Source organism: Typopeltis vanoorti, chromosome 13 (assembly GCF_054136105.1).
Source record: "Typopeltis vanoorti isolate ZY-2024b chromosome 13, IOZ_Tvanoo_1.0, whole genome shotgun sequence".
Lineage (NCBI taxonomy): Eukaryota > Metazoa > Arthropoda > Arachnida > Uropygi > Thelyphonidae > Typopeltis > Typopeltis vanoorti.
In genome coordinates, this window is record NC_143561.1 from 13957318 (window position 1) to 13984378 (window position 27061).

The 27061-nt window shown below is 33.7% G+C and overlaps 1 protein-coding gene across 3 annotated transcripts in view; it reads left to right on the top strand.

The window, feature by feature from the left end:
- The first annotated feature begins 2115 nt into the window (after positions 1–2115).
- Positions 2116–27061, top strand: part of kibra (WW and C2 domain containing protein kibra) — a 135972-nt gene continuing 111026 nt past the window's right edge. For all 3 annotated transcript variants that reach the window (XM_090402346.1, XM_090402348.1, XM_090402347.1), the window contains exon 1: positions 2116–2310. In XM_090402346.1, coding sequence (XP_090258472.1) covers positions 2183–2310 — 128 coding nt within the window. In that variant the 5' untranslated portion in view covers positions 2116–2182. The remainder of the gene's footprint in view (positions 2311–27061) is intronic.

Below are 27061 nucleotides of genomic sequence, written 5' to 3' on the forward strand. Positions count from 1 at the left end.
TTGACTATCCATCTACCTATACCAAACTTCTGAGCTCAGCAAATAGCTAAATAAACAAATAAATATAGCGGGGTTTTCTTTTCCAAGAAACTCTGGATTTAGTAGTATTTTCAAGAAATATTTTTCATCCGTATGCAAACAAATCGGCCAGAAATCACACGCTTAACAGAAAAAAAAAAACATTGCGGGCGGTAGATGGCGCAGTATGGATGATGGAAGATTAAGTAGTGTATACAGACGACGGGTTGTAGAATGGTGTAGAATGTCCTCTCACCATGAGTCCTTGAACTCCATGGAAGTATTACGTAATAATAATAAGTATTGTTATTTATTGATAATATTATGCTGCTGACATCTAACTGCTATGCTACCTGGTAAACTCAAACAGAACCGATTACTGTCATTGCAACATGCCCCGGTATACATTGCATTAAACAAGCAAATAATATTTTCATATTATCCGACACTCTTATCATACTGATTCATCGTGAGAGGCCGTTCCACGCTACTCCATCAAATTTTGGTTCGTTTGGTAATGGTGTTTTCGAAATTCCTGAAACATAATGTTTTGTGAATAATAATAATATAATTATTAATATTCCCGAATAGAATAGAATTATTAATATAATAATAGCGATAAGTGCGAAAGGCGTCTTACATAATGCGTCAATGGGACTTCTTGTGACAACAATAACTGGATTTTTACATATTATTTAATATTTTTGAAAGGTGTGTTATATTTGTAAACTAAAAACTGAAATTAATTATACAAATGAAGTGATTCGAATCACAATTATTTATTTCTTTAACCATTCATAAATGGAAACTTATTAAATAATTTTAAGTCAAGTATTGAGTTTAAAATTTTTCTCTTGAAATTTATCAAAATATGGAATAACGGCACCTTGGCTTGTTAGATGTATTTGCGTTACGAATGAAATGCGAGGACTTACACATGATATAAAAATTAAAGAACGAGCATTTCATTACTGTCTCAAAATTGTTGTCTCTGAGTATTTAAAATTTGTACACGAAACATTTCAAATGCTATTTTTATATGCAAATTTCACTGCTAATTCGAAAGCAATCCATTTTTGACCAAGAGCAACTCATATAACCCAGCATCGTGAAAAGAAGCACTTTCTTTTCCTTCACCCCCCCCCCTTTGTTTGTCTCTGAATGAAACTGAAAACAAGAATTTCAATTTTCCCATTAAGTTATATCATTCCAGACAGAATGATATTCTTAATTAAGCCATTCTAAAGAGAATGCTTTATGATATTTATTTTGTCAAAGGTCATTTAACTCATCATAATTACCTTTATGTGTATATAATGCAAATATCGTCTGCTGATGTTTAGAGAAAGTTATATCTCCGTTCCCACCTTACGCATATATTAATGAGCAACCTTGAAATATTTGGGATACTCAAATTTTTGCGATAGCCAGGGTGTCCTTGGACAACCTAAAATATACTAGTGATTACACGATTCTTTAGGAATGTTCTCTAATCTGATATAATGGCAAACGATTAGATAATCCGATATACCTCAGTATAGCGTTCGTTAGAAAATTGATTATTTTGCGCCTATACAATTAATATATTCATTTTGACTTAAAAAAAAAACCCGTAAAGCTGTTGCAATGTTCATTCAAAATTTCTTCAATCATATTTATAATGAAACATATGGTATTATATCTGTGGCTTCGTACAAATCTTTATTACACAAGTTTTAAGTGACTCTTTTGTTGTAGTCTTTAGAGATTATGACATACATTCAAACGGAAAATCCAGCTACTTTTTGTTGCAACTTCCTTTCAGTTTCTTCGTTTTGATTAGCTAAATCACAGCCATATCACCTCCTCGAGTCCTCGCGTGTGTTCACAGTTTGTTAAAAAAAAAAAAAAAAAAAAAAAGAAAAGAAAAAAGAAAAAGAAAAAAAAACATCCACATTCCATTCTCTTGTGCGCCCATATGTGATTGGTTCAAGTGTTGCTCCCGGCAGTCATTCTTGATTGGCCAAACGACAGGCCAAGAGCACCGAGTCGGATAGTTTTGTGATGACGTCACGAAACATGTAATTCCTATGTTAATAAGTTGTTCAAGATGGAGGCTTGGGGAATAGTGTAGCTTGAACGACGGGAAACTTTTGGACTGTTTTTGTGGTTATTTGGATAAAATATGCCTAAGCGACGTAATGGTGAGATCCCTTTACCTGACGGATGGGATATTGGAAGAGACTACGATGGGAAGATCTACTTTATCGATCACATCAACAAGAAAACGACTTGGATAGATCCTCGCGACAGGTAAGGCATACGGCTGGAATGTGCGCCCCAGTGGGCCTCTTGCCCTAATCGCGGATGCTTGGAATTTTTGTGTTTCTGAGGTGAGTTAGGGGTAATAGTTAAAGGAAAAAGCATGAAATGGGCTTCAAGGTAAACTGCGGCTAATACTTCTGATTGTTATTATTTTATATTCTAAGAAACTTCAAGGTTTAACATAGAAGAAGCTTAAGACGTGCGGAAACTTGGTTGGGACACGCTGCATACCGGGGCAGGGTTATCCCAATCGGGAATATGGGAGGGGGGGAAGGGAGGGAGTGTGTTTCCTTCGCCATTCACAGACATTTAGGTGTGTGGCAGCCATGATGTTACACTGTATGCCCTAGCATCAGTTGTTATTAAATATTAAGGTTTTTCTTTGCATATGCTATTTCACTTCGTTGTCAACCGAACGTATGTACACTGCAGACATTGTAAGAGAGTGCGACGGCAGTAACTTATCGTGTCGAGAGTAGCGACGAACTTTAGTTACATTATAGCGTAGTTGTGAGGAGAGAGGGGGGGAAAAAGCGCATTCTTTCAATTCAATGTCATTGTACTCGTCGCATACGTTTGTGCTATTTTCCCTGCAGTCAGAAAAAACAAAAAACAAAAAAAAAAACACATCAATAATTCGAATTTTGTTTGCGCGGTTGTATGATATTTTAGAGTTTAGATGTTGAAATATATAAAGGCGACACGTTTAAAGTTTATCATATAGGCATTAAAATTTAAATAGGTATATTATGATTGGCGACAGACTATATTATTCTATATATAGCTAAATGCCATTTAAAACTACTCGTCGTCATTGAGAGGAGTAGATCTACATGCACAATTTGTTTATATTTTATATATTGTGCATTTTACTGTTATTATTATTATTATTTCCAAGAAGTTAAATGCTGTTTTATGAATGAAAGCGCTTGTAGTTTAAAACCAGCGGTATATTTTTTCCGTGTGATAAAATAGTTGTTTCTTGTATTTTTAGACAAGTCTTGGGGGTTGCGTTTTTTTTTTTTTTTGGTTATTATCATATATATTTTAAGTTGCAGATAACTTTGGGTAAAACAATAATCTTGAAAGTTAAATATGACAGTTCACGCGTATTATAAATAACAAATGAAATAAATTGTACAGAGAATACGACGAAATTTTAACTTGATTTATTAACTGTGGATTTTTTTATAGACGTTATACAACTAATTTTGTTCATGAGAAATAAAGGCAGTCGATTGGAAGGAATACATATAATATTCTTTTCAACATTAAAATATCGCGTTTATATACCATTTATTACAAATAACACAATACAATTATTAATATAAATAAGTTATATATATTTATTAAACTATTGATTTCAGGCAATGTGCATAATATACAAGAGTAAAGCATTGTCGTATAAAGAGTAAAGCTGGGGAACGATTTTCGTTCCCCAGCGTACAACTCCCACATTGCTTCTTGGAGGGCTGAAGTGGTTTGAGAAAGTACTTTTGGTCTCTAGCGCAGGGAAATTAGCTCAATGTAATCCTTAGCCGAAAGGTAGCATTCACATAAAAAATAATATTTTCATGATAATAGTAAGACATGAATAAAATATATGTTGCTTATTGTGTAAAATGCACATTTTATTCATTAAAATTTAGTATAGTAAAATTTAATAAATATATTTTTTTCATTATTAAGATATCGATACAATTTCTGTGTAACAAACAATATCCAGTCTCTGACTGGATATTATCTGCTCTCTCTTACCAACAGGATATGGGTTCGAATCCCATATGTATATGGGATTATCCATATGTAGTATGGATCTTTGGGTGGTAGATGACTTTCATCGCCACCATCTAGCTTATTGGACGCCTTGTTATTGGAGTGTCTTGTTAGGTTTCTACAGTAGGGTTTCCAGATTATCCAATCCTTAATCCACCCACCCACAGTATTAGTGTACTATAGGTTTACGGCCTTTTATGGGTGGGATTCATATCAGCCGATAATTCAGAACTTGATTATTAATTGATGTTTATTGCATATTTGAATATTTGCTCCGGAAAGGTTCCAAGTGAAGGGAAAATATTGCTATTGCATAAAGTAGGGTTTAAAATAGAGATAGCCAATTCGGCCGATCAGCATCTCAGGGACGGTAGTGGTCAAGATATTCAGGAATGGGAATAGGATAGTGTATGGGGGAGACAGCATAGTTTTATGAAAGGTATGCCTTAGTAAAGTTTAAGGGAGATGGTAAATCCCGTATTATTCTACAGCCGGGTACGAAACTCGGATCGAAATCCTAGAGTTTCATGCCGAAAAAACTATCGGCGAGCCCAAGTGTAAGTAATCACTTGTGTAGTACAACATCAGGGCAACGCGGAGCAAAGGTGGAGCAAGTTCCGTCACTGTCCTTAATATTCTCTCATAATAGTAGAGGTATATGTAAGTTCGGTTCACTTAAAACCTTGACATTCCAGGTCTACCTGCTCACTAATGAGACCTCAAAAAGGGTTGAAACCGGTCTGGGTAGTGACCTCTTCTCATAATGTAAAACAGTAATACATCTCCTAGGAGCTGCGTTTTACATTATGAGAGAATATTAAGGACAGTGACGGAGCTTGCTCCACCTTTGCTCCGAGTTGCCCTGGTGTTGTACTACCCAAGTGATTACTTACACTTGGGCTCGCCGATAGTTTTTTCGGCATGAAACTCTAGGATTTCGATCCGAGTTTCGTACTCGGCTGTAGAATAATACGGGATTTACCATCTCCCTTAAACTTAACTTATGTCGCCGGTAAAATAGCCTTTTGGCTTGTTATAGTATGCCTTAGTAATTTGCTTAGTTTATAATAAAGTAATAGCGAAGCTGGATAAGGGAAATGTCTATACGATTTTGCTTGACTTTCCAAAGGCGTTTGATAGGATACCGTATGGTATTCTGTTACATAAATTGGAGCAAATGGGTTTAGATAGTTTAGATATAAGTTGTGATGTGATGGGGGGGGGGGTTGGCTAATGGATAGGCACCAGAGGGTAGTTTATGAGGAACCGAGTCCAGGAGAAGGCCTGTAACAAGCGGTGTGTCACAGGGCTGTGTACTTGTGGTGCAGCTATTTAACTTGTACGTTAATGATATAGGAAATGATCTGAGCAGAAATATTCAGTTATTTGCTGATGATTCAAAACTAGGCTGAGCAATAGGTGATAAATAATATGTAGAATCTTGCAGGTTGATTTAAATAGACTGACCTGTTTTTTGAGGCACTTCTGCCATTAATAAATATTTTTAATTTGGAAACTTTAAATAACACTTTATTTATAAATATTCCGGCTTGAAACGAACAAGCCATCTTCTGCGTACGAACCGTTATACCAGGTAGAATGCTAACAACGGATTATTTTAAACGATATTAGCCGCATGTACATATGATGTGATACATTGAGAGGATGCAAAGACGTATGACCAAAGTGATATCGGGACTCTGGAGTGTTGGTTATGCAGAGGATATGATTGGGAGAATGTGGCTTACAAGAGTTTGGTGGATAGGAGAAAAAGAGGGGATATGATAGAGATCTTCAGGTTTGTTAAGGGATTCTACCACATTAATACATAAGGAATTATAAAAATAGTGGACGTTAAGATGGGAAGAAGGAGAGGCTATTCCTGGAAGTTGTATAAAGATGTGGTGAAGAAGGGTGCGAGGAGTAGATTTTTTTACACGGAAAGTTATTATTATTATTATTACGTGACACCTCCAAGTAGTTCAGTTGTGAGTGAGTACAATGCATGGAGTGTAAATAACATCAAAGTTATTATTATTATTATTATTTTGACACCTCCAGGGAGTCCAAAGACTCATCGAGGGAGAGTGTGCCGACAGCATCGAACGATTGGCCCCCTTCCAACTACTAACCGTTCAATATGATAGACATGTTGCTGTTTAAGTGGACCTCCACGATGAGTCTGTTGACTCCATGGAGGTTACTATAATAATAATATCTGGATGTAGTTATGTACATTCGGCTAATATTTTTTTAAATAATTCATTATTAGCATATATATATATATATATATATATATATATATATAATGTTGTTAGCCTAAATTCCCCACTGCAGAGCAAAGGCCTTCCCCATTCATTTTTTTTCTCTGTCCTCCAGGTTTTTATATATATATATATATATATATATATATAACGTGGGTTTTGGGGGAATGAGGGAGGGGGGTTCATAGGCAAGTAGCCAAGATGCTGACAGGTCTCTGGTCCTTATTAGGGTAGATTTCGTATGTTACAAAAATTGGTTGATAGGTGGGGAAGGCGGGGAAATTATTATAATTATAAAAGCTAATAAATCTACACATTAATATAATAGAGAAATGTAAGTTTTTACTAAAATTTAATTAAAAACTTTTTAATTACATCCTCTAAAATTAATTTTAGAGGAATGCAATTAAAAAGTTAGTATTTTCGGTAGTAGAGGTGAAAAATAATAATTCTTACCCTATTTCCATTTGTATGATTTGTCTCAGAACTTTTCGCGGGAGACCTCAACACTACACCACACCACTCAAATTTTTCTATTCTCTCAAATAGATTTTTGTCCATTAATTGCATGTGTTCTCCGGCTGGCTTGCCTATTCTGTGGGAGAGGAAAATATAAATAAATAAACAAACCCGAGTTTCCGAAGGGGAGAGACTCGAGTACCACCGAGCGAGACCAGGTAAACTCACTTTAATTGAAAATGATATCGTATTCACGATCGTAATCGCCAGTCGTAATATACTGTATATACGTTTTAATACCTACATGATAAGCGTTAGTTTTTTTCATTTAGCAGCTTAATGAACAAACTGCTATTCCCATACCTACCCACAAGACTAACAAATCTACTAATTAAAATTAACTAATTAATAGTTCATTATGAAAGATATATTGAAATGTAGACATACCTGAGCATCCTCGAAAGTAACGATGATAAACACTTTGTTGAACTTTATTTTATTCTATTTTATTTGTTTTTTTTTAGTACTTATCTTATGATTGGACGAGAAGCTAAGATGAAACTAAATATATGGGAATTGAAGAATCAAAACATGTATAAAGGGATATAAATATATAAAGGCAGTAGTTACTCATAACAGCTAGCACACGCCATTTTTGATCCTGCTGGATTTTCATAATATATATATATATATATATATATATATATATATATATATATATATACATACATACATACATACATACATACATAGAGAGAGAGAGAGACACTTGCATTTTCATATTCACGTTTATTCTGTAATTTTGATGTTTAATTGGATTATTCCATGCTTCTAATTTATATTTTTATTCCTTCGTACATGTTTTGGTTCATTACCTCCCATGTAATATTTTGTTTTATACTGATTTCTGGTCCATTCATAATAATTTCAGTACCAAAAAAAATCCTGCCTGAAATTAAATTCAGCGAAGTGTGTTCGTCATACCTTTATGCTCAGGTATATCTTTATTTTAATATATCTTTCACATAAATAATTAGTTAGCGGATTTATTGTCCTCAGTGATATGGAGATAGCCCTATGTTTCATGCTGCCCTTGTTGGCTGAGTGGACAGCATACCTGCTCTCCATCCAACTGGCTGTGGATTTGATATATATATATAAATTTCTTAAAAAAGTTGATGCAAAATTTTCTTCTTTTTTTTTTTTTAAATTTCATACTGTGATTAATTTAGCATGTTTCTGGGTTTTTTTTCCTTTTTAAACCAGGTTAGGTTAATCATTTTAAACTAGTTCCTTTTGAAGACCTATCCTTAGATGTAATCTAATTTTAAAAATGCCAAAGCAGTAATCCTGTAAAATAAAGCTTTGATATGACTTTTATTAAGCCACAAGTAATTACAAATAGTTACTAGAAAACAACCTCTCAGTATGTTTTAAATTATATCAAGAAAAATTCATCAAGACCATCCAAATATACTTATATACATATGCTAATTTTACTGAAGACGCATATTCATTTTTATAATAATCCTCTTTAATACCCATTATTAAAACCTGAATGGCACAGGTTAGTAGATCATTAAATGCTATGTAAGAAATTTGTATAACATGCAAACCAGTAAGTGTACATAATCTGTGTAAATTGAATGGACATTTGTTAAAATTTCATAAATAGTACCAACATTTACTTAGTATTGCTATCCAGAGCAGAGTATAGGCAGCCAGAATATATGCCCCATTTCTAATTTCAAATAATTGTGGTCAGCTTTATGTATTCTTTATAAGTAAGAATGAACAGTAATGAAAGTAGTACAAAATAAAACTTGTCCCAGATGAAAAATTGACTAAAATGCTTTCCATAAGGTTTATTATTCTTATCTATGTTATTTATATATGTAATAAATAAGTTATAAATTATCATTGACCTGCTTGCTTTTTAAAAGTTCATATTGAAATATAAGAAAAACTTATGAACTTGCATACAGTATGCATATATTGAAAATGCTGTTATTCTATTACACAGATCCCCCCCCCCCCCGTCCTTCCCTGCAACTTCTCTTCCATTAGACAAGTTTCAAAGATAATTACAAGTCATATATCTAGTTTTGTTTTATTTTATTATTAATATTATTACATGACACTTCCATGGAATCCCAGGACTTTAGAAGGGTCTTGGGATCCACTGTGCACTTCAGCATTGCATGATCCACCAGCTGCAGTATTTAAACACCAAATTGTATACTGTATAATTTTTTTTTCATAGTTTTTATAAAATAGTTTTTAGCATATTCTTTAAGACATCTTAATAGTAGGTCTAGTTTTTACTATAAGAGCTATACCTCATATGAGTGTAAATGCTTTTTCTTGTCCCCTCCCCCTTTAAAAACATTAGTGGTTTTTCACATATGCATGGTATTTAACATTTTAGATGCTATCAAGTCAGCTTTGCCTGGAATTGTGCTGTAGATATCTCAGGCATGCAAACTGTCATTTTAGAAGCTTGATGACCTAGTTTTCTACAGAGGTGATATTTATCAGATTACTCTACTGTTATTACTCTCATTTTAAGTGGCAATATAGTGAGAATTTGCTTAATATTTAGATATTTTGGTATTAAAATTTAAGAAATTTTGCTTTTAAAGATTATATAATTAGCATAGCAAAACTTATGCTCTAATCAGAGTGCTGCTCATTGAAGTGTATTTAATTTCATATAGGATTCAAAGGATTATAAGTTTGAACTAATATAGATTAGGAATTAAGATTAATAATTCTCAAATATTAATCTGCTTTGCTTCTTGCATTTTAAGCAAGTGCTTTTTTTTAGACTGTTTCATGTACTGTTAAGAAATTGTTGTGGTTATCTGAAATGCCACCAGATTGCACTTTAGAAAAGTGATTTTCTGTCAGTTTTTATTGGCCTGAATTTATATTCTGTTTTGCCAATATTGTATTTCTTTAATATGTATAGTGGATTTCAGATGAATAAAACTGTTATAATAAAAAGTATTTTAAAACATAACCTTGTTTACATCAAAAGTATGCAAGTAATAAATATATATAGATGGCGTTGATGTAGGTGATTGTAGTAGACGTTCTGTGTAGTAATGGAGATGGAGAGTTGTACAGTAGGTGTCCTCCCGCGATGAGTCTTCGGACTCCTTGGTGGTGTCACGAATAATAATAATCAGATTAGTATTAATGAGCCTGGAATTTGGCTTCTTAACAGCACAAGCTTCAGATGTGGACACCCAATATAATGACACTACATATGTTTGGAATACAGAATTAGATGTTTATTCATACAGAAAGTGAGAATTAATAGAGACAAACAAAATTAATCTGCTTTGGTAATTTTAATGAATGTGTTTAAAGAATTTATTTCTAAATTAACTCATAAATTTCAGGGTAATTAGCACTTTATTAGAAATGAGTAGACAGTTGTCTTTGTTGTCATTAAGAAAAGTTACTTTTTTTGGGCATTTTTTGTTTCTTATACTATAATCTTTCTCTTATGAATGAGCATTTATTTGTAGTTTTTGTTGAATTATATGAATTATTTTATTAAATTCCCATCTTCTGAATACCATGTTAATCACCTGTTGGTGATGGTTACGCTATACTCTAAAACTTTTTTAAATCTTCCAAAATTTATTAAAAGGTGGCAGTTAAATTTCTCATGAATAGATTATGTGGTTGTAATGAATACCATTCATTTAACAGTGTAGCAGTTCAGTAAGGATTTTTTTGGAAATTTGATCTTGTCAAGGTTTGTATGATAAATTTAATTTAAAGAAAAAAAGGTCTGATAGCCTATGTTTATCAGCCTTATGGGAAATAGTATTTCTGTAGTCTGCTAAACTTTCCTTCATATTTTATTTTTTTATTATTAACTGCTTGTTGCCTTACTAAAGCTGAGGTGACACTTTGTTGTTGTTGTTTTTTTTGTTTCTTTTTCTGTTAATTGTGTGTTGTGTGATTCAGTTTTTGTTCAAATGATGCCTGTGGTACATGGGCAAAAATGTTACTAAAAATTTAATTTTATGTAAGTTAAGAACTTATTCAGTATAATTATATCTGCTTAGGTTCTATTAAAAAGAAAAGAAAAGACACTGTTCTTTTGTTTGCAGCAATAAATTCAGCATTTTCATTGATTCTGCTGATGTTGAATAGTACATTCAAAATCAGGTGGGGAGTGCTATACAGTTGCTGTAAATATTTTTTACATAGTTTTTCATGGCTCTGATGTTAGACTAGTATCCATTATCTTTTGTCCACCTTCAGAGTATCATAAGTATATGATACAGAGTATCATAAGTATATGATACTCTGTATGACACTACAGCATATCATATACTTATCCATCCATTCTTGAATTCTGTCTTTGACCAATTTTACTAGTACAGTAGTTTTACTAACATTCCTGAGATACTGATTGGCCTATAATGATTACTAACAAGAACTCATTATGGTTTCCTTGAAGCAGTCTTAGATCACTTATTAGAAACATATTCACAAGAATTATTAATAATAATTTTATTATTGCATGATTATTAGAAACATATTTTTGAAATATGTGTTTCCAGTGTTAAATTAACAGCCTCTAGCACACGATGCTTGTTAAAAGTTGTTAAAAATTTTCATTTCTGAGAATGTGGCGTCTGCAGAGAATTTGAATGTGTTTAAAGTGAGGTATGATGAGCTGTGTGTATGACAAAAGGATCTCCTAGATGAGTCTTTGACTCCATGGGATCTTAGGGATAAAATAATAATTTCTTGTTCCTCTTCATGATGTTGAGAAATAAGTATCAGTTTTTTTTTGGGGGGGGGGGGGATGGTAAGGCATACTGATATCCTTATTAGAAGTGATGTGTGACATGGATGTGGTGCATTTAGAAATTTGTAATATTTAGCAATTTTTTGCATGTTTACCTAGGTCCTAGTATATTTGCATACTAGGACCTAGGTAAACACATGAGGTATGATGAGCTGTGTGTATGACAAAAGGATCTCCTAGATGAGTCTTTGACTCCATGGGATCTTAGGGATATAATAATAATTTCTTGTTCCTCTTCATGATGTTGAGAAATAAGTATCAGTTTTTTTTTGGGGGGGGGATGGTAAGGCATACTGATATCCTTATTAGAAGTGATGTTTGACATGGATGTGGTGCATTTAGAAATTTGTAATATTTAGCAATTTTTTGCATGTTTACCTAGGTCCTAGTATATTTGCATACTAGGTAAATAAGCCTAGTTATTTAATGAAATTTACATTTTTCACTATGTGCATGGTTAAGATATTTGTTATATAAAATTTTTATTAAAATGATTGTATGCATTGTACTTATTTTTTATATACTTGTGCAATAAATCGATGATTAATAAACTGTGTTATATACTTAATTTGCTGTTCCTATTCTAAAAACATTGTGACACTATGAATGAAAAATATTAGTAAAAAGTTTTTTTTAAAGTTTCGTATCCTTTTAATTTTCAATTTTTCCTGCTGGCAAAGAATGTGTATGGCAACCAGTGCCGTAACTAGCTTTTCATTGTACTCTGTGCAAGATTTTTTTTTTTGCCCCTCCCCCTAAAAAAATGATAGAAATAGATTGGTTAATTTTTAGCTTTAACCGAAAACATTATGGAATCATCCCCTGCAGTGGCAAAATTTAAAATATGAAAAAATACTGATTATTTTTTGGCACTCCATTTCAGCCCCCCCCCCTCATTCTGGGCTCTGTGCCTGTGCACCTGCCTAGTTATGGCACTGATGGTACTTATTGCTTTACAAAATAATAAAAAAAAAAGCACTAGATATTATTGATACTAATTAACTGTCATTTTTATTTTAATATTTACTGTTTTTTTTTTTTTTAATTAAACATCTGTGATTCCATAACCCAAGAGAATAACACTGAATTTATAGACAGAAAAAGTTAAAAAAAATATGAATATTCAAGTAGAATAGAATATATACTAAAAGCTAAAGCAAACAGAAATTTTTACTGTGAAATTTACATTTCATTTAAATGTTTGAATACCAAGTGAATTGATTTTAAGACTTTCAAATTTTAAAATTCCACTCCCCTTTTTTGAAAGTTAGTGAACCAAAATACACTCCACAAACAGCAAATACCTCCATTATTTATCACCACTACTTCAAATATTTTAGATAGCAACAGAAAGTGGTAAACATAGATCACCTAGGAAACACAACAGTATCCAATCTAATCTTGATTAGCTAACGACAAGACAGATATACTGCACTCCACTATAATACCATCACAGATAATTTGTAGCAGTGAAATATTTATGCTTGCAGATAATTAGATGGAATGCATATTCTTAACATTGCAAGTGCATCATTTTACTCAAAAAAATTTCCACTTACTTCGTGTTCTAACTATTTAATATTTATAAAAAAAAAGTTAAACAGCAAACAGATAGTAATGTATATCCTGTAAATCTTTCAGGTTAGTCTTATAAAGTTATAACTTGAAGAAAATAAACCATTGAAATATAGAAAAAGAAGAACATTGTATCTCATCTCTCATATATGTATGTATGTATGTGTGTGTGTGTATATATATATATATATATATATATATATTCAAGATGGCAAGTAATTTTATATAAACTTGGTTTTTAATCCTATTTCCCAAGTGAGCAAACAGACAAGTAAGTAAAGTTTGCACCTGCACGTAGTGCAAGTCTGAGGCAATCCATCTTTACCACGAGTTGCCTAGAGTGGCACTACCATGAGTTGCCTCAGACTTGCACTACGTGCAGGTGCAAACTTGACTTACTTGTCTGTTTGCTCACTTGGGAAATAGGATTAAAAACCAAGTTTCTATAAAATTACTTGGTATCTTGAATACATAATATACCTAAGTTAAAAAACTTTCTGCACACACACACACATATATATATCTATAATGAATGGAGAAAATGTATTAGTTAAAAACACTGATCTGCATAAACCAGTTAATATTGTCAGAGTTTTACATGATTTTTGCAACGAAAAGTGGGTGAACAGAAAACTTTATACCCAACACTGCATAAATCATATATTACAAAAACACTTGCCTTTGTCTTTTAATTACTGAAAATAAAATTATTATTATTATTATTATTGTTTTACACCTCCATGGAGTCCAGAGACTCATCGAGGGAGGGCACCTGCTCTACAACTGCCTCCACAACTCAATCCACCAACTGACCACAACTACACCAATGCCATCTACCACCGACCACCCCTAGTATTTCCAAAGACAATCGCAAACATCCATGCCCACGGCGGGATTCGAGCCCGCAGCCTTTTGGCTGGAAAGCGGATATGCTAACCACTCGGCCCGCCAGACTGGCATGTAAATGTGTATGTAATATATATATATATATATATATATGTATATTATCATCATCATCATCCGACCTCCATGGAGTCAGAGACTCATCGTGGGAGGTACATACAATGCTCATCCAACCGCATCTTAAACTGTTTCAGTGTGTCCACATCCACAACACACTCAGACAATGCATTCCACTCACCAACCACCCTTCATGCAAAGAACCTGCTTCTCACTCCTTTGCTCACACCCTCCTTTTACAGTTTCCAACAATGGCCTCTTGTTCTACTTTCCTCTCCAATTCTATGAAAAATCTCTTCCATATCTACCTGATAACAACCCCTGACCAGTTTATATGTCTCAGTCATATCCCCCCTCTACCTCCTATTCACAAGGCTCTGCAACTTGCATTCTCTCAATCTGTCCTCTTATTCCAAAGACCACTGACTACCTTTGTGAATCTTCTCTGTACCCTTTCCAACATATCCTCGTCACCATGAAAACCTGGCAACTAAATCTGTGTACAATAATCCATATGAGGCCTGATCAAGGCCTTATACAATGGAATCATAACCTCTCTATTTCTGCATGTCAGGGTTCTCTGCATCATTGCCATTATTCAATGTGATGTCTTCACAACTTGTGCAATGTGGCCCCTGAATTTCAGGTCCTTGTTCACCATCACTCCTAGATCTCTCATCTCCTCTACTTCTGTTAAAGTTTCCCCACCAAGTGTATACTTGGCATCCCATCGTTTTGCTTACCAAATCTCAAAACCTTACACTTGGCAACATTGAACTGACAGTTCCACTTACCTGCCCATTCATGCAATCTATTCAAGTCCTCTTGTAAGGCATTAACATCAGCCTGACTGTGCATTGTTCTCCCCAGTTTTGCATCATCTGCAAACAGCTGGATATCACTAGTTAAACCCAACCCAATTTCATTAACATACAAATTGGACAACAATGGCTCCAAAACTGACCCCTGTAGCACACCACTGGTGACCTTTCTCTTTCGAGATACTGCATCCCCATATACAGCTTTCTGATACCTATCTGACAGCCAGTCACTGCTCCAACACAGAAGTCTGTTATCCAACCCTATCTGTTTCAATTTATTTAACAGCTTGTCATGTGGCAGTCTATAAAGCCTTTGCAAAATCCAAATACACTACTGTATATGCATCTCCTGTCCAAAGTATTTGTCACCTTGTTATAGTACATAAGTAAGTTAGTGAAACATGTGTATATGTATATATATATATATATATATGTATATATATATATATATATAAAATTAGTTTGAATGACTATATACCGAGAATGAAAAAACAACAAGGTTTAATATTAAGATACAACTAGTTTCGTTGAATGATTCAACTTCTTCAGGTATCACAGGCAAAGAAATATACAAAAAATGACAGAGACATGATAAAATTACATCAACAGATCTAGTATAAAAGACAATAGTATATTTTAAAAAAGGAATGCGAGCTTGAGTTCTAAATTAAAGTTGACACTGTGCGTGAGCTGCAACGAGTGCGCCAATACTGAACAGAGGCATCGATGATCTTTCTTTCGAGTTCATCATAACACACATGGATATTAGAAGTTTTTCGCCAGTCTACGAGGTGTTGGCGGCCTTCATCCGAGTGAATAGAGAAGAGAACGTGGCTAGAGAGAGCGCTGGCTCTGGTCCTATTGTAGGAAACGTCTCTTTGGTGTTCTTCCATATGCAAAAGGATGGATTAAGCTGTCAGGCCGTAATATGGTTTTCCACATTCACACAAAATCTTGTAGTCTCCTGGATACTGAGTAGGGAGATTTTGTGTGAATGTGGGAAACTATATTATGGCCAGACAGCTAAATCCATCCTTTTGCATATGGAAGAACACCAAAGAGACATTTCCTACAATAGGACCAGAGCCAGCGATCTCTCTAGCCACGTACTCTTCTCTATTAACTCGGATGAAGGCCGCCAACACCTCTTAGACTGGCCAAAAACTTCTAATATCCATGTGTGTTATGATGAACTTGAAAGAAAGATCATCGAATCTAGAAAAATTTCACTAGATTCATCCCATATTAACAACAGCCTTAGCTTTAATCTCTCTGATGCACACATTGCCTCTGTTCAGTATTGGCGCACTCGTGGCAGCTCACGCATGTAGTCAACTTTAATTTAGAACTCAAGCTCGCATTCCTGTTTTTAAAATGTACTATTGTCTTTTATACTAGATCTGTTGATGTAATTTTATCATGTCTCTGTCATTTTTTTGTATAATTCTTTGCCTGTGATACCTGAAGAAGTTGAATCATTCAACGAAACTAGTTGTATCTTAATATTAAACCTTGTTGTTTTTTCATTCTCGGTATATAGTCATTCAAACTAATTTTTTATAATATTTGCTACCGAGTAAAGATGAACAATAATATATATACATATGTGTGTTAAAGATACCAAGCTATTTTAAAACCTGGTATTACTCCATTACCCAAGTAAGCAAACAGACAAACAAGTCAAGCTTGCACTTGCAAGTGTTGCAAGTCTAGCTGATCCTGCACGTAGTGCAAGACCAAGGCAACTCATGGTAAAAATAGAATAACCTCTGATCACTAATCTTAATATTTACCCTTAATCTTAGCCTTAACCTTAAAATTTACCCATCATACATCTCCTGTAGGAGATGTATGATGCTTTGTATTAAAGGCAAGGGGGCCACTACCCAGACCGGTTTTGACCTTTATTGAGGTCTCATCAGTGGGAGCCAGGCTAGAAATACCAAGATTTTAGTAATACAGAGCTTATACTTTCTACACACACACACACACACACACACACACACACACACACACATATATATATATATATATATTACATCACTGTAAAAACTTCAAACAAACTTTAGCATTACTGAAATGAATAATTAATTAAAAACATGTTAATTTTAAAAATACTAGAAAATAAAGGACAGCATAATATTTTACTTTCTCCCTTTCTAAATATTCAGAGAGGGAGAGAACAGCAATTTTTTAAGTTTTACTGAAAAGTTATGTGAGTAAAAGAATATCTTTAGTGATTACAAAAATTATTTTGTTTTTGTTTTTGTTTTTATTGCATATAAATAAATCATCTCTACATATATAAATCTTTATTGATGATTCTCTGTAGTTTCAGTGATAACAAAATTACTTCTTGAATTTGTAGTTGGCAAGATGAGGTCTTAACTAGCTCATGTTATATACAGTCCAGAGTTCAAATATTTACAAGTTCAAACATAAGCTGCATATGCACTTAGTTACATTTGCACTCTTGTCACCCAAAAAAAGGTCTACCATTATGTGTTCTCATATTGCATTATAAAAACTAGTTGCATCTAATCTTTTAAGCCTTTAATCTCTGATATCTTGTGTAAGCAATGATAAAAAGAAATACTTATTTTTTAATGTATATACAACATGCAGGCTTGTAATTTTGATAGTCACAGTATTTTTAATTTTTCATTCTAAGTTCATTGATCATTTGATGAAAAAGAAAGAAAAAAAAAAGAAATAGTCTCTTGTGATTGATATCCATCTATTAATCAATAAAATAACATCTGCTTTTCGGATGGTTTATACATAGAAAATTAAGAGTTATATGCAGAATTCAAGTATAATTGTTTGCTGCAATGTAGTTGCTACCAGTGCATTCAATTCACAAAAAAAAATAATAATAAATAATATTAATAAAGTAAAGAATGATAGCAAAGTTTTTGTTTATTTTTTTTTTCTGTGATGTGAGTTGTTTTTATTTGTTTGTTAAGTTTTACTTATATGACAGAACAACTTTCTTAAAAATCAGTTTAATACTACATAGTTTTGGCAACAATTTAAAATAAATTCAGTCATCAGGTGAAGAACACTGAGTTTGTTTTAATTAATTATTTTTCTTTATTAACTAGTACTTGGAATGCATTGCCTGAGTGTGTGTTGTGAATGTATACACATTGAATCAGTTTAAGGCACGGTTGGATGAGCTTTGTGTATGATAGTGTGTATCTCTCATGATGAGCCTCTGATTTGTGGAGGTCAGATGTTAATAATAATGACACTGCTAATGTCATTGCCATCTACTGCTCACCACCACCACCATTTTTTTTGTCTATAAATTGCATATGTTCTCATGACTGATTTGCCTGTATGTGGATGAAAACCCCAAGTTTCTATGAGAAAAACCCTGCTATCTGCACATGAGATTGACTAACTCACCTTCAATTATAAAAGCCCATATAATGATTCCTCTGATCACAAGAGAAGTAATAAATGATAATAATTTTAAAGTGAAATAAGGAAATTGTAGGCTTATAATTCAGATATCTGTAGTAAGAAAATAATGGAATATAATGTTAAAGCAACCTAGAGATGTTACGATGTCAATAAAATTAAAGTTATGCTTTTTTCCTGTTTAATAAATATAGTTAGTTACCATGATAAAATAATTGATATATGAGGGTGGTGTCTGAAAAGTTCTCGGCCTTGACCATAGATGTTGAAAGTTTATTTTTCACTTGGTCAGACTATATTAAATTTAGTTTAATCCTTTATCCAAGTGTGTGCAAACAAAGTTTGCGCCTGAAAGTATCTTCAGGACTGGGGTAAGGTGGTACAACACCGGGCGACTCCTTGCAAAGGTGGAGCAAGCTACCAACACTCCTATCTCAGTATCTCCCATAATGCAAAACACATCTCCTTGCAGATATGCATAATGTTATGCATTAAGGGGGGGGGGCACTACCCAGACTAGTTTCGACCTTTATTGAGGTCTCTTCAGTGGGAGCCAGGCCCAAGTGAAGATACCAAGGCAGAAGCATTAGCAAGGTCGTGCCCCCCCTTAATGCATAACATTATACATATCCGCAAGGAGATGTGTTTTGCATTATGGGAGATACTGAGATAGGAGTGTTGGTAGCTTGCTCCACCTTTACAAGGAGTCGCCCGGTGTTGTACCACCTTACCCCAGTCCTGAAGATACTTTCAGGCGCAAACTTTGTTTGCACACACTTGGATAAAAGATTAAACTCAATTTAATATTGACCATAGATGGCAACGCTATCGGCAAGATTTTTTTTTTCTTTCTAAGTTGGTACATCTGTCATAAGCATCCATGTGAAATTGCAAGTCATTCTATCAAGTAGTTTGTTTTATTCAGCTGTCTGAAGCAAAAGTGTTGTCTGTATCCCTTGAAATGGATAAAATTGAGTATCGTGTAGTTATAAAATTCTTTGTTGTAAAAGAAGGTTTAACATCAAAAGAAATTCATTCGAAGTTCATAAAAGTTTATGGGAAATCTTCTCCTTCATTTTCAACAATTAAGAAATGGGCTGCCGAGTTTAAACATGGCTGTACCAGCGTTGAAGATGATGCACATGAAGGACGTCCAAAAAATGTAACAACACCAGAAATCATTGATCAAGTGAACGACATGGCATTGGATGACCGGTGAGTCAAAATGTGTGAAATTGCTGAGACTAGGCATTTCAAAAGAACATGTAGGATATATTTTGCATGAAGAATTGCAAATGAAAAAGCTTTGTGCAAGATGGGTGCTTCGCTTGCTCGTAGCAGATGAAAAACACACTCGCATGAAAATCTCTGAATAGTGCTTGGAGAGTTTTAACAAGAATAAAAATGATTTTGTGCGTCGATTTATTACTATGGATGAGACTGGGATTCACCATTACACACCAGAATCCAAACAGCAGTAAAACAGTGGACAGAAGCCGGTTGTTCAGCACCAAAGAAGACAAAGTCGGTTCCATCAGCAGGAAAGATCATGGCATCAGTATTTTGGGATGCTAAAGGCATTTTGTTTATTAATTATCTTGAAAAGGTTAAAACAATAACCGGGGAATATTATTCTGCTCTTTTAACCAGTCTAGACGAAAAAATTCGTGAGAAAAGATCTGGTTTGCAGAAGAAAAAAAATCATCTTTCATCAGGATAATCCACTTGTCCACAAAGGTGTTTTGGCAATGGGAAAATTAAGGGATCTGCACTATGAATTGTTGGAACATCCACCCTATTCCCCAGATTTGGCTCTGTCTGACTTCTATCTCTTCCCAAAACTAAAACTCTTCCTCGCTTAGAGGGGTATTTTGCAGATCTTACTGAGAACCACTACAGGGACGGGATAATGGTGCTGGAGCATCGCTGGAATAAATGTATTAGCCTTAAAGGAGATTTATGTTGAAAAATAAAAATAATTTTGAAATGATAAATTTGTTTTTTCATTGTTAGGCTGACAACTTTTCAGACTACAGTCAAATATAGGTATATGCACACACATACAGTGCCGTAACTAAGCAGGTGCACAGGCATAGGGCCCAGGAGAAAGGGGGTCCTGAAATACAGTATCAAAAAAGAATCAGTATTATATTTTCATTTTTAAATTTTAAATTTTGCTGCCATGCAGGCCGATTCCATAATGCTTTTGGTTAAAGTTAAAAATTAACCGACAAATAAGAAAAACTAATAAATAGAAATTGCATAAGTAATGATTTTTCTTATTGCTGCAGTAAAATTTTAAATTTAATCTAAAACATTACAGAATCAACCCCATGGCTATCTGAGTCAGACAGTTGTGGAATATTCCTCCATAGAGTGTTCCAAGCTGTAGTCTGCATTGTTGTACTGAAGTTTTGTTCCATTCACAAGGTTTCATGCCAAGATTTGGCTATTAAGTACAGTAATGATTTAGGTACGTATTAGCTCAGTTGGGAAATTCAAAGCTTCAAGTTTGAAGCTTTGAAACTTATTCAGAACCTTATAACTGCAACTCCACCTGATATCTTCCAGGCTCTTCATGATTTTGGATTAATTTAGTCATGTCCAAATATTGGTATTGTTCTCCATATATTTCTCACTCTTCCTGTTTCCACTGCTTTGTGTGAGAGGAGTTTTAGCAAGTTAAAATTAATCAAGAACTATCAAAGATCTACTATTGGACAAGAGAGAGAAAGATTATCCAATCTTTCCATACTTTCAATAGAATGTAATATTGCTAAAGAAATTAATGTGATGTGATTAATCAGTTTGCTGAAATGAACGCCAGAAAAGTGCAATTAAAATAATTATTTTAATTTATAAATATACTGCATACTTATTATGTAAAGTATTTATTTATAAACAAAAATTCTGTTTCTATGGTATCTGTTTTTTTTTTTTTTTCAAAATAAAGGGGGAGGGGACAAAATTAAAATCTTGCCCAGGGCCCATGAAAAGCTCTTTATGGCACTGTATATACGTATATATATATATGTGTGTGTTACATATTATTTAATGATAATGTTTAACGTCTAGAAACCGAGTCAATCTACTTACCAATAATATATCTTTTTATATATATTTATTATTATTATTATTATTAATCGTGACACCTCCAAGGAGTCCATAGACTCATCGTGGGAGGATACCTACTGCACAGCTCTCTGTCTTCACCACTACACTGAACCTCTACTACTAATCATCTACATCAACGCCATCTACTACCCACCACCACCACAACTAGTATTTTTTTTTGTCTGTAAATTGCATGTGTTCTAAAGGGCCGATTTGTCTGTATGCAGGATGAAAGACCCGAGCTTCCGGGAGAAAAAACCCTGCTACCTCCATATGAGATTGGCTAACTCACCTTTGATTGAAAAAGTCCATATAAAGATTCCTCCCGTCATGACGAGAATCGAACTTAGGTCTTTTCTAATTGAAGGTCGCAATATACTGTGCTATGGAGGCACTTATATATATATATATATATATATATATATATATATATATATATATATATATATATATATATAAATAAATTAAGTAATTGTATATTTATTATGTACACAGGGTTTATTTATAAACAAAATTTCTGTTTCTGTCGTATTTGTTTGTTATTTTTTATTTTCAGAAAAAAAAAAAGTGGGGCCAAAAATAAAATCTTGTACAGGGCCCATGAAAAAGCTAGTTATGGCACTGTGTATATACTGTATATATATATATTATATGTGTGTGTGTGTATAGTCTGTTAGAAATTTTTTTTGTTGTTTTTATATCACTTCTACACATTGAGGGACTGCAAATTTTATAGCAAATCAGTGTAATTTGTGGGCAGGAGAAAAGTAATCTATTAATATTCTTTTTTGAAGAGCTGAAGGTGTAGTCTTTGGGGAATTCTTCACTGAGAATATTATTTTACAGAATGAGGGTAGATAGATTAAAGAGAAATGGGCATATCCGTAGTTCAGCAGTAAATTGATATTAGGTGCTTGTTACTTGTTTTATTAATTCTGTTAGAAATGGAAGGGGGTACGATAGATGCCAGCTGTGCTGCACAGTGCCAATGAAAATATCTATGCTTATTTATTTTATTTAGCATTTGGCTCATTCAGTTTACAAATAAGCGGAATTAAAAAAGACATGATCATTAGTATAAAAACTATAATCGCAATTCTAAGTTTGTGAATCAATTAAAATATTTGTAGAAAATATACAACAGGGAAACTGAATTGATTGATGAGAACAACTTATTGCATTCACTGTGTCATTTGTTTGTTATCTGACTGCCATGTTCTCATTGTGGCTTCTGTCACAATCTCAGGGTGACTAGATTGGTCTTCATCATGTCAAGCATCCTTATGAAAATTTTTGGGCACAGTTGTGAGCTGCAACACTTAACAAGCACTTCTCACCATAATCAGGATGCATCTCGTAATGTAGGCAGTCCTTTTGCCCACAAGAAATGCACAGCAGCAGCATGCTGTTCAACAGTTGTATACTCTTTGAGCACAGTTGCCATTTCAGACTACTGTAAACAGAGTGACTGGCCTATCACTGTATTTGGACTCATTACAGATACAATCTAGTAGAGAAATGGCAGTTGAATTATTAGAAGTTCATAATTATATGAACTGCTGAAAACAGTTACAAAATGTGCACATGCTCATTTACTACATGTACTGTTATCATCCTAGATTGTGCTGCTACTTAGTGATGCATTCTGAAAACCATTCACTTCCATTTCATTTCTTCTGCTTTGTTGTTTATGACTCCTTCTGAATTTCCCTTCTGTTGTTATTATTTTAAGTGACTACCACCCATGCAAGATATACACCTATAGTACATCAGAACTGTATGCATGCTAAGATTTTTTGTTCTTTATATTTTTTTATTTCTTGTTATTTTTTATATTTTTGAATTTATTTTTTATATAATATGGAAACCCTGCTCTTTAGATCAAACATGTAACTTTTTTTTCAAGCCTCCACTAAGCAGGTTGGTGTTGTCACACCTGGCAGTGAAATTCATCTCCCATCTAAAGATATTTACAAACATTCATGTCTTAGTAGGATTCAAGCCCAGACCTTCTATTGTTGGAGAATGTAGACTCAATCCACTCAACCAATTAAGTTGGCAAATTTGTGATGATTTGCATGGTTTGATTTGTGTTAAGAAGGAGTTGAGTAAGAGTAGGGGCACGTAGTGTGCGTAAGACATACTTCTTACCCCCCCCCCCCCACACACAGAAAATGAACTTCCAGTCAGTTGCATTGCCTCAGAAGTTCCTCATGCATAACACATATTGCTTTATTTGGACTTACTGCAGGTACAATCTAGTAGCGAAGTGACAGCTGAATTATTAGCTGTTGGAAAGTCTCCTGATGTGCCATCTGGTTCGATCTCATGTACTACAGCTGGCCAGCGAAATATAAATTTACTGCTGTACTCTTGAATGGGAAAGCTTTAGGATCTCTGAAGTGTACAAGAGTAGTCTGAAAAGTTCTTGGCTAAACAATGAAAAAACGAATTTATAATTTCAACATTATTTTTATTTTTCAACATAATTTCCCTTAAGACTAATACATTTATTCCAGCAATGCCCTAGCACCATTATCCCATCTCTGTAGTGGTTCTCAGTAAGATCTGCAAAATATCCCTCTACAGCTGCAATCACCTCTTGATTCGAAGAAAAACGCTGACCAGCGAGGAAGAGTTTTAGTTTTGGGAAGAGATAGAAGTCAGAGGGGGCTAAATCTGGGGAATAGGGTGGGTGTTCCAACAATTCATAGTGCAGATCCCTTAATTTTCCCATTGCCAAAACACTTTGGCAATGGGAAAATGGGAAACCTTTGTGGGCTGGTGCATTGTTACTGATGAAAGATGATTTTTTTCTTATGCAAACTGGATCTTTTCGCACGCATTTTTTCGTGTAGTCTGGTTAAAAGTTAAAAAGATCAGAATAATATTCCCCGGTTATTGTTTTACCCTTTTCAAGATAATTAATCAACAAAATGCCTTTAGCATCCCAAAACACTGATGCCATGACCTTTCCTGCTGATGGAACCAACTTTGTCTTCTTTGGTGCTGAACAACTGGTTTCTGTCCACTGTTCTGACTGCTGTTTGGATTCTGGTTGGTAATGGTGAATCCAAGTCTCATCCATAGTAATAAATTGATGCACAAAGGCAGTTTTATTCTTGTTAAAACGCTCCAAGCACTGTTCAGAGATTTTCATGCGAGTGCGTTTTTGGTCTCTTGCGAGCAAGCACGGCACCCATCTTGCACAAAGCTTTTTCATTTGCAATTCTTCATGCAAAATATATCCTACACTTTCTTTTGAAATGCCTATAGTCTCAACAATTTCACACACTTCGACTCACCAGTCATCCAATACCATATTGTACACCTGATCAATGATTTCTGGTGGTGTTACATTTTTTGGACGTCCTTCACATGGATCATCTTCAAGGCTGGTACAACCACGTTTAAACTACGTAGCCATTACTTAATTGTCGAAAATGAAGGAGAAGAGTGCCCATAAACTTTTATGAACTTCGAATGAATTTCTTTTGGCATTAAACCTTCTTTTACAAAGAATTTTATAACTACACGATACTGAATTTTATCCATTTCAAGGGATACAGTCAACACGTTTGCTTCAGACAGCTGTATAAAACAAACTACTTGATAGAATGACTTGCAATTTCACACAGATGCTTATGACAAATGTACACTTAGAAAAAAAAAAATCTTGATGATAGTGTTGCCATCTGTGGTCAAGGCCGAGAACCTTTCAGACCACTGTTGTATTTTGCATAACCATGAAGCTGTCTCCACACTACATGAAGAAGGAGGAAGGGAGTGACAGAAGCTGGAAATCTTGTCATGGAAACTAAATATTGTGATAGCTCCTATATGGCTTCCAGGTAATGAAAATCATTTACCACCTTGAGCAGCGCTTCCCAAACTGTGGGCTGTCGGTTTTGTTGAGGGGGCCATGAAATAATGAAAATAAATTTAAAATCTTTTAAGACTAAGTATATTTTATTTATCTTAAAAGAAACATATTTCATTATTATTATTATGATTTATTATTATTATTTTTATTTTTTATATTTTAGTGGAAAAAAATCACACATTGGTGCGGGTTCACAAATTTTGCTTCCTGCGTATTTCGGCGCTTAATGAATATTAGTAAATATATGCTTATTCATATAAGTTTCATTTCAAAGCAGAAATCTAAGAATTGCAGTTTCAAATATTTCACTTGATATCGGTGTAGCAGTATTGAAACACATCCATAACATTAAATTGTTATTAAACTTCTTTTATGTTTTTAATTCTTTCTTTATTACTAATCGTTTTATGTTTCATGTGCTTGTACTGCAAATGTACAATAACAATATATCTATCTATATAAAAATATGAGATAATGTGCCATGTCAAATGTGTATGTAAGATGCTAAAAATGTAATATTTTCATTTGATTTTTGCGATATTCGCTGTGCATGTTTTGTATTGAATATAAATACAATAAATATAATAATATATATCTATATTACGGTTTTTTTTCGAGGGGGGCCGTGAAATATATTTTTTCGAAAGGGGACCCTGACATCCAGAAGTTTGGGAGCACTGACCTAGAGGATCTAGTTGGCATTTTCTCCAAGCCACATAAAGGAAAGGTAGAATTGGCTTAGCTGGAAGAGGTTATATATTGTTCATTACTTGCTCTGCAATGGCAAAAGTGGAAATGCGTGTGCATATACATGCATGTAGGATTAATATAACAAAAAAAGTATTTTTTAACTCAGAGATTTTAGAATTTGGCCTTTACTAAATAACTAGTTTTCTAGGATCTGTTCATTGTTTTAGATTGTCCATTCCATTTACTTCATTGAGAGTTCATTATAATTTAATATTTTCTGTGTCTAATGTTTAAATTTGAAAAATCTAGAAGAAAATCATTATCCTCCTATCTGTTTTGGTGATGTTATCCTTATGGAATGAATTATATGATTAAAAAGACACCATGTATAATGCTGTACAAGGCAGATACTGTCCTAATTAACATAGCTAACCATCACTGTGTTGGTAGTAAATTAATTATATAAACTTCTGCCATTCTTTAATATCATAACTACTTACAGCATGGATGCAATTGATTAGAAAGTTGCTTACAGCTTTATTTATATAACCAACAGAATTTCAAGTGATACTCAGTATTAAATTAACAGGCTCCCCCCCCCCTAATTTAATGCATTTAAATTTGAATTAAAACCACTAAAATTTACTAATGTGATCCTTTGACATCTTATAGATAAATTAATTGTAATTATGGGGTTATTAAATTCCACAGATTTATATTAAAATGAAAAGCTAAAAAAATGTAATTGCAAAATTAGTATCAAAGCTTAAGTATATTAACATTCAAGTTCTAAGCTGTCAATTCCATGATTAATGTAATTCACCGCTTAAATTTTAAGCGGACTTCAAAAATGAATACAGCAATCCCTCGTTTACAATTAGTGCATCATTTTTTTTTCTATACCTAAAAGCAATTAATGCGCCTCTGAAAATCG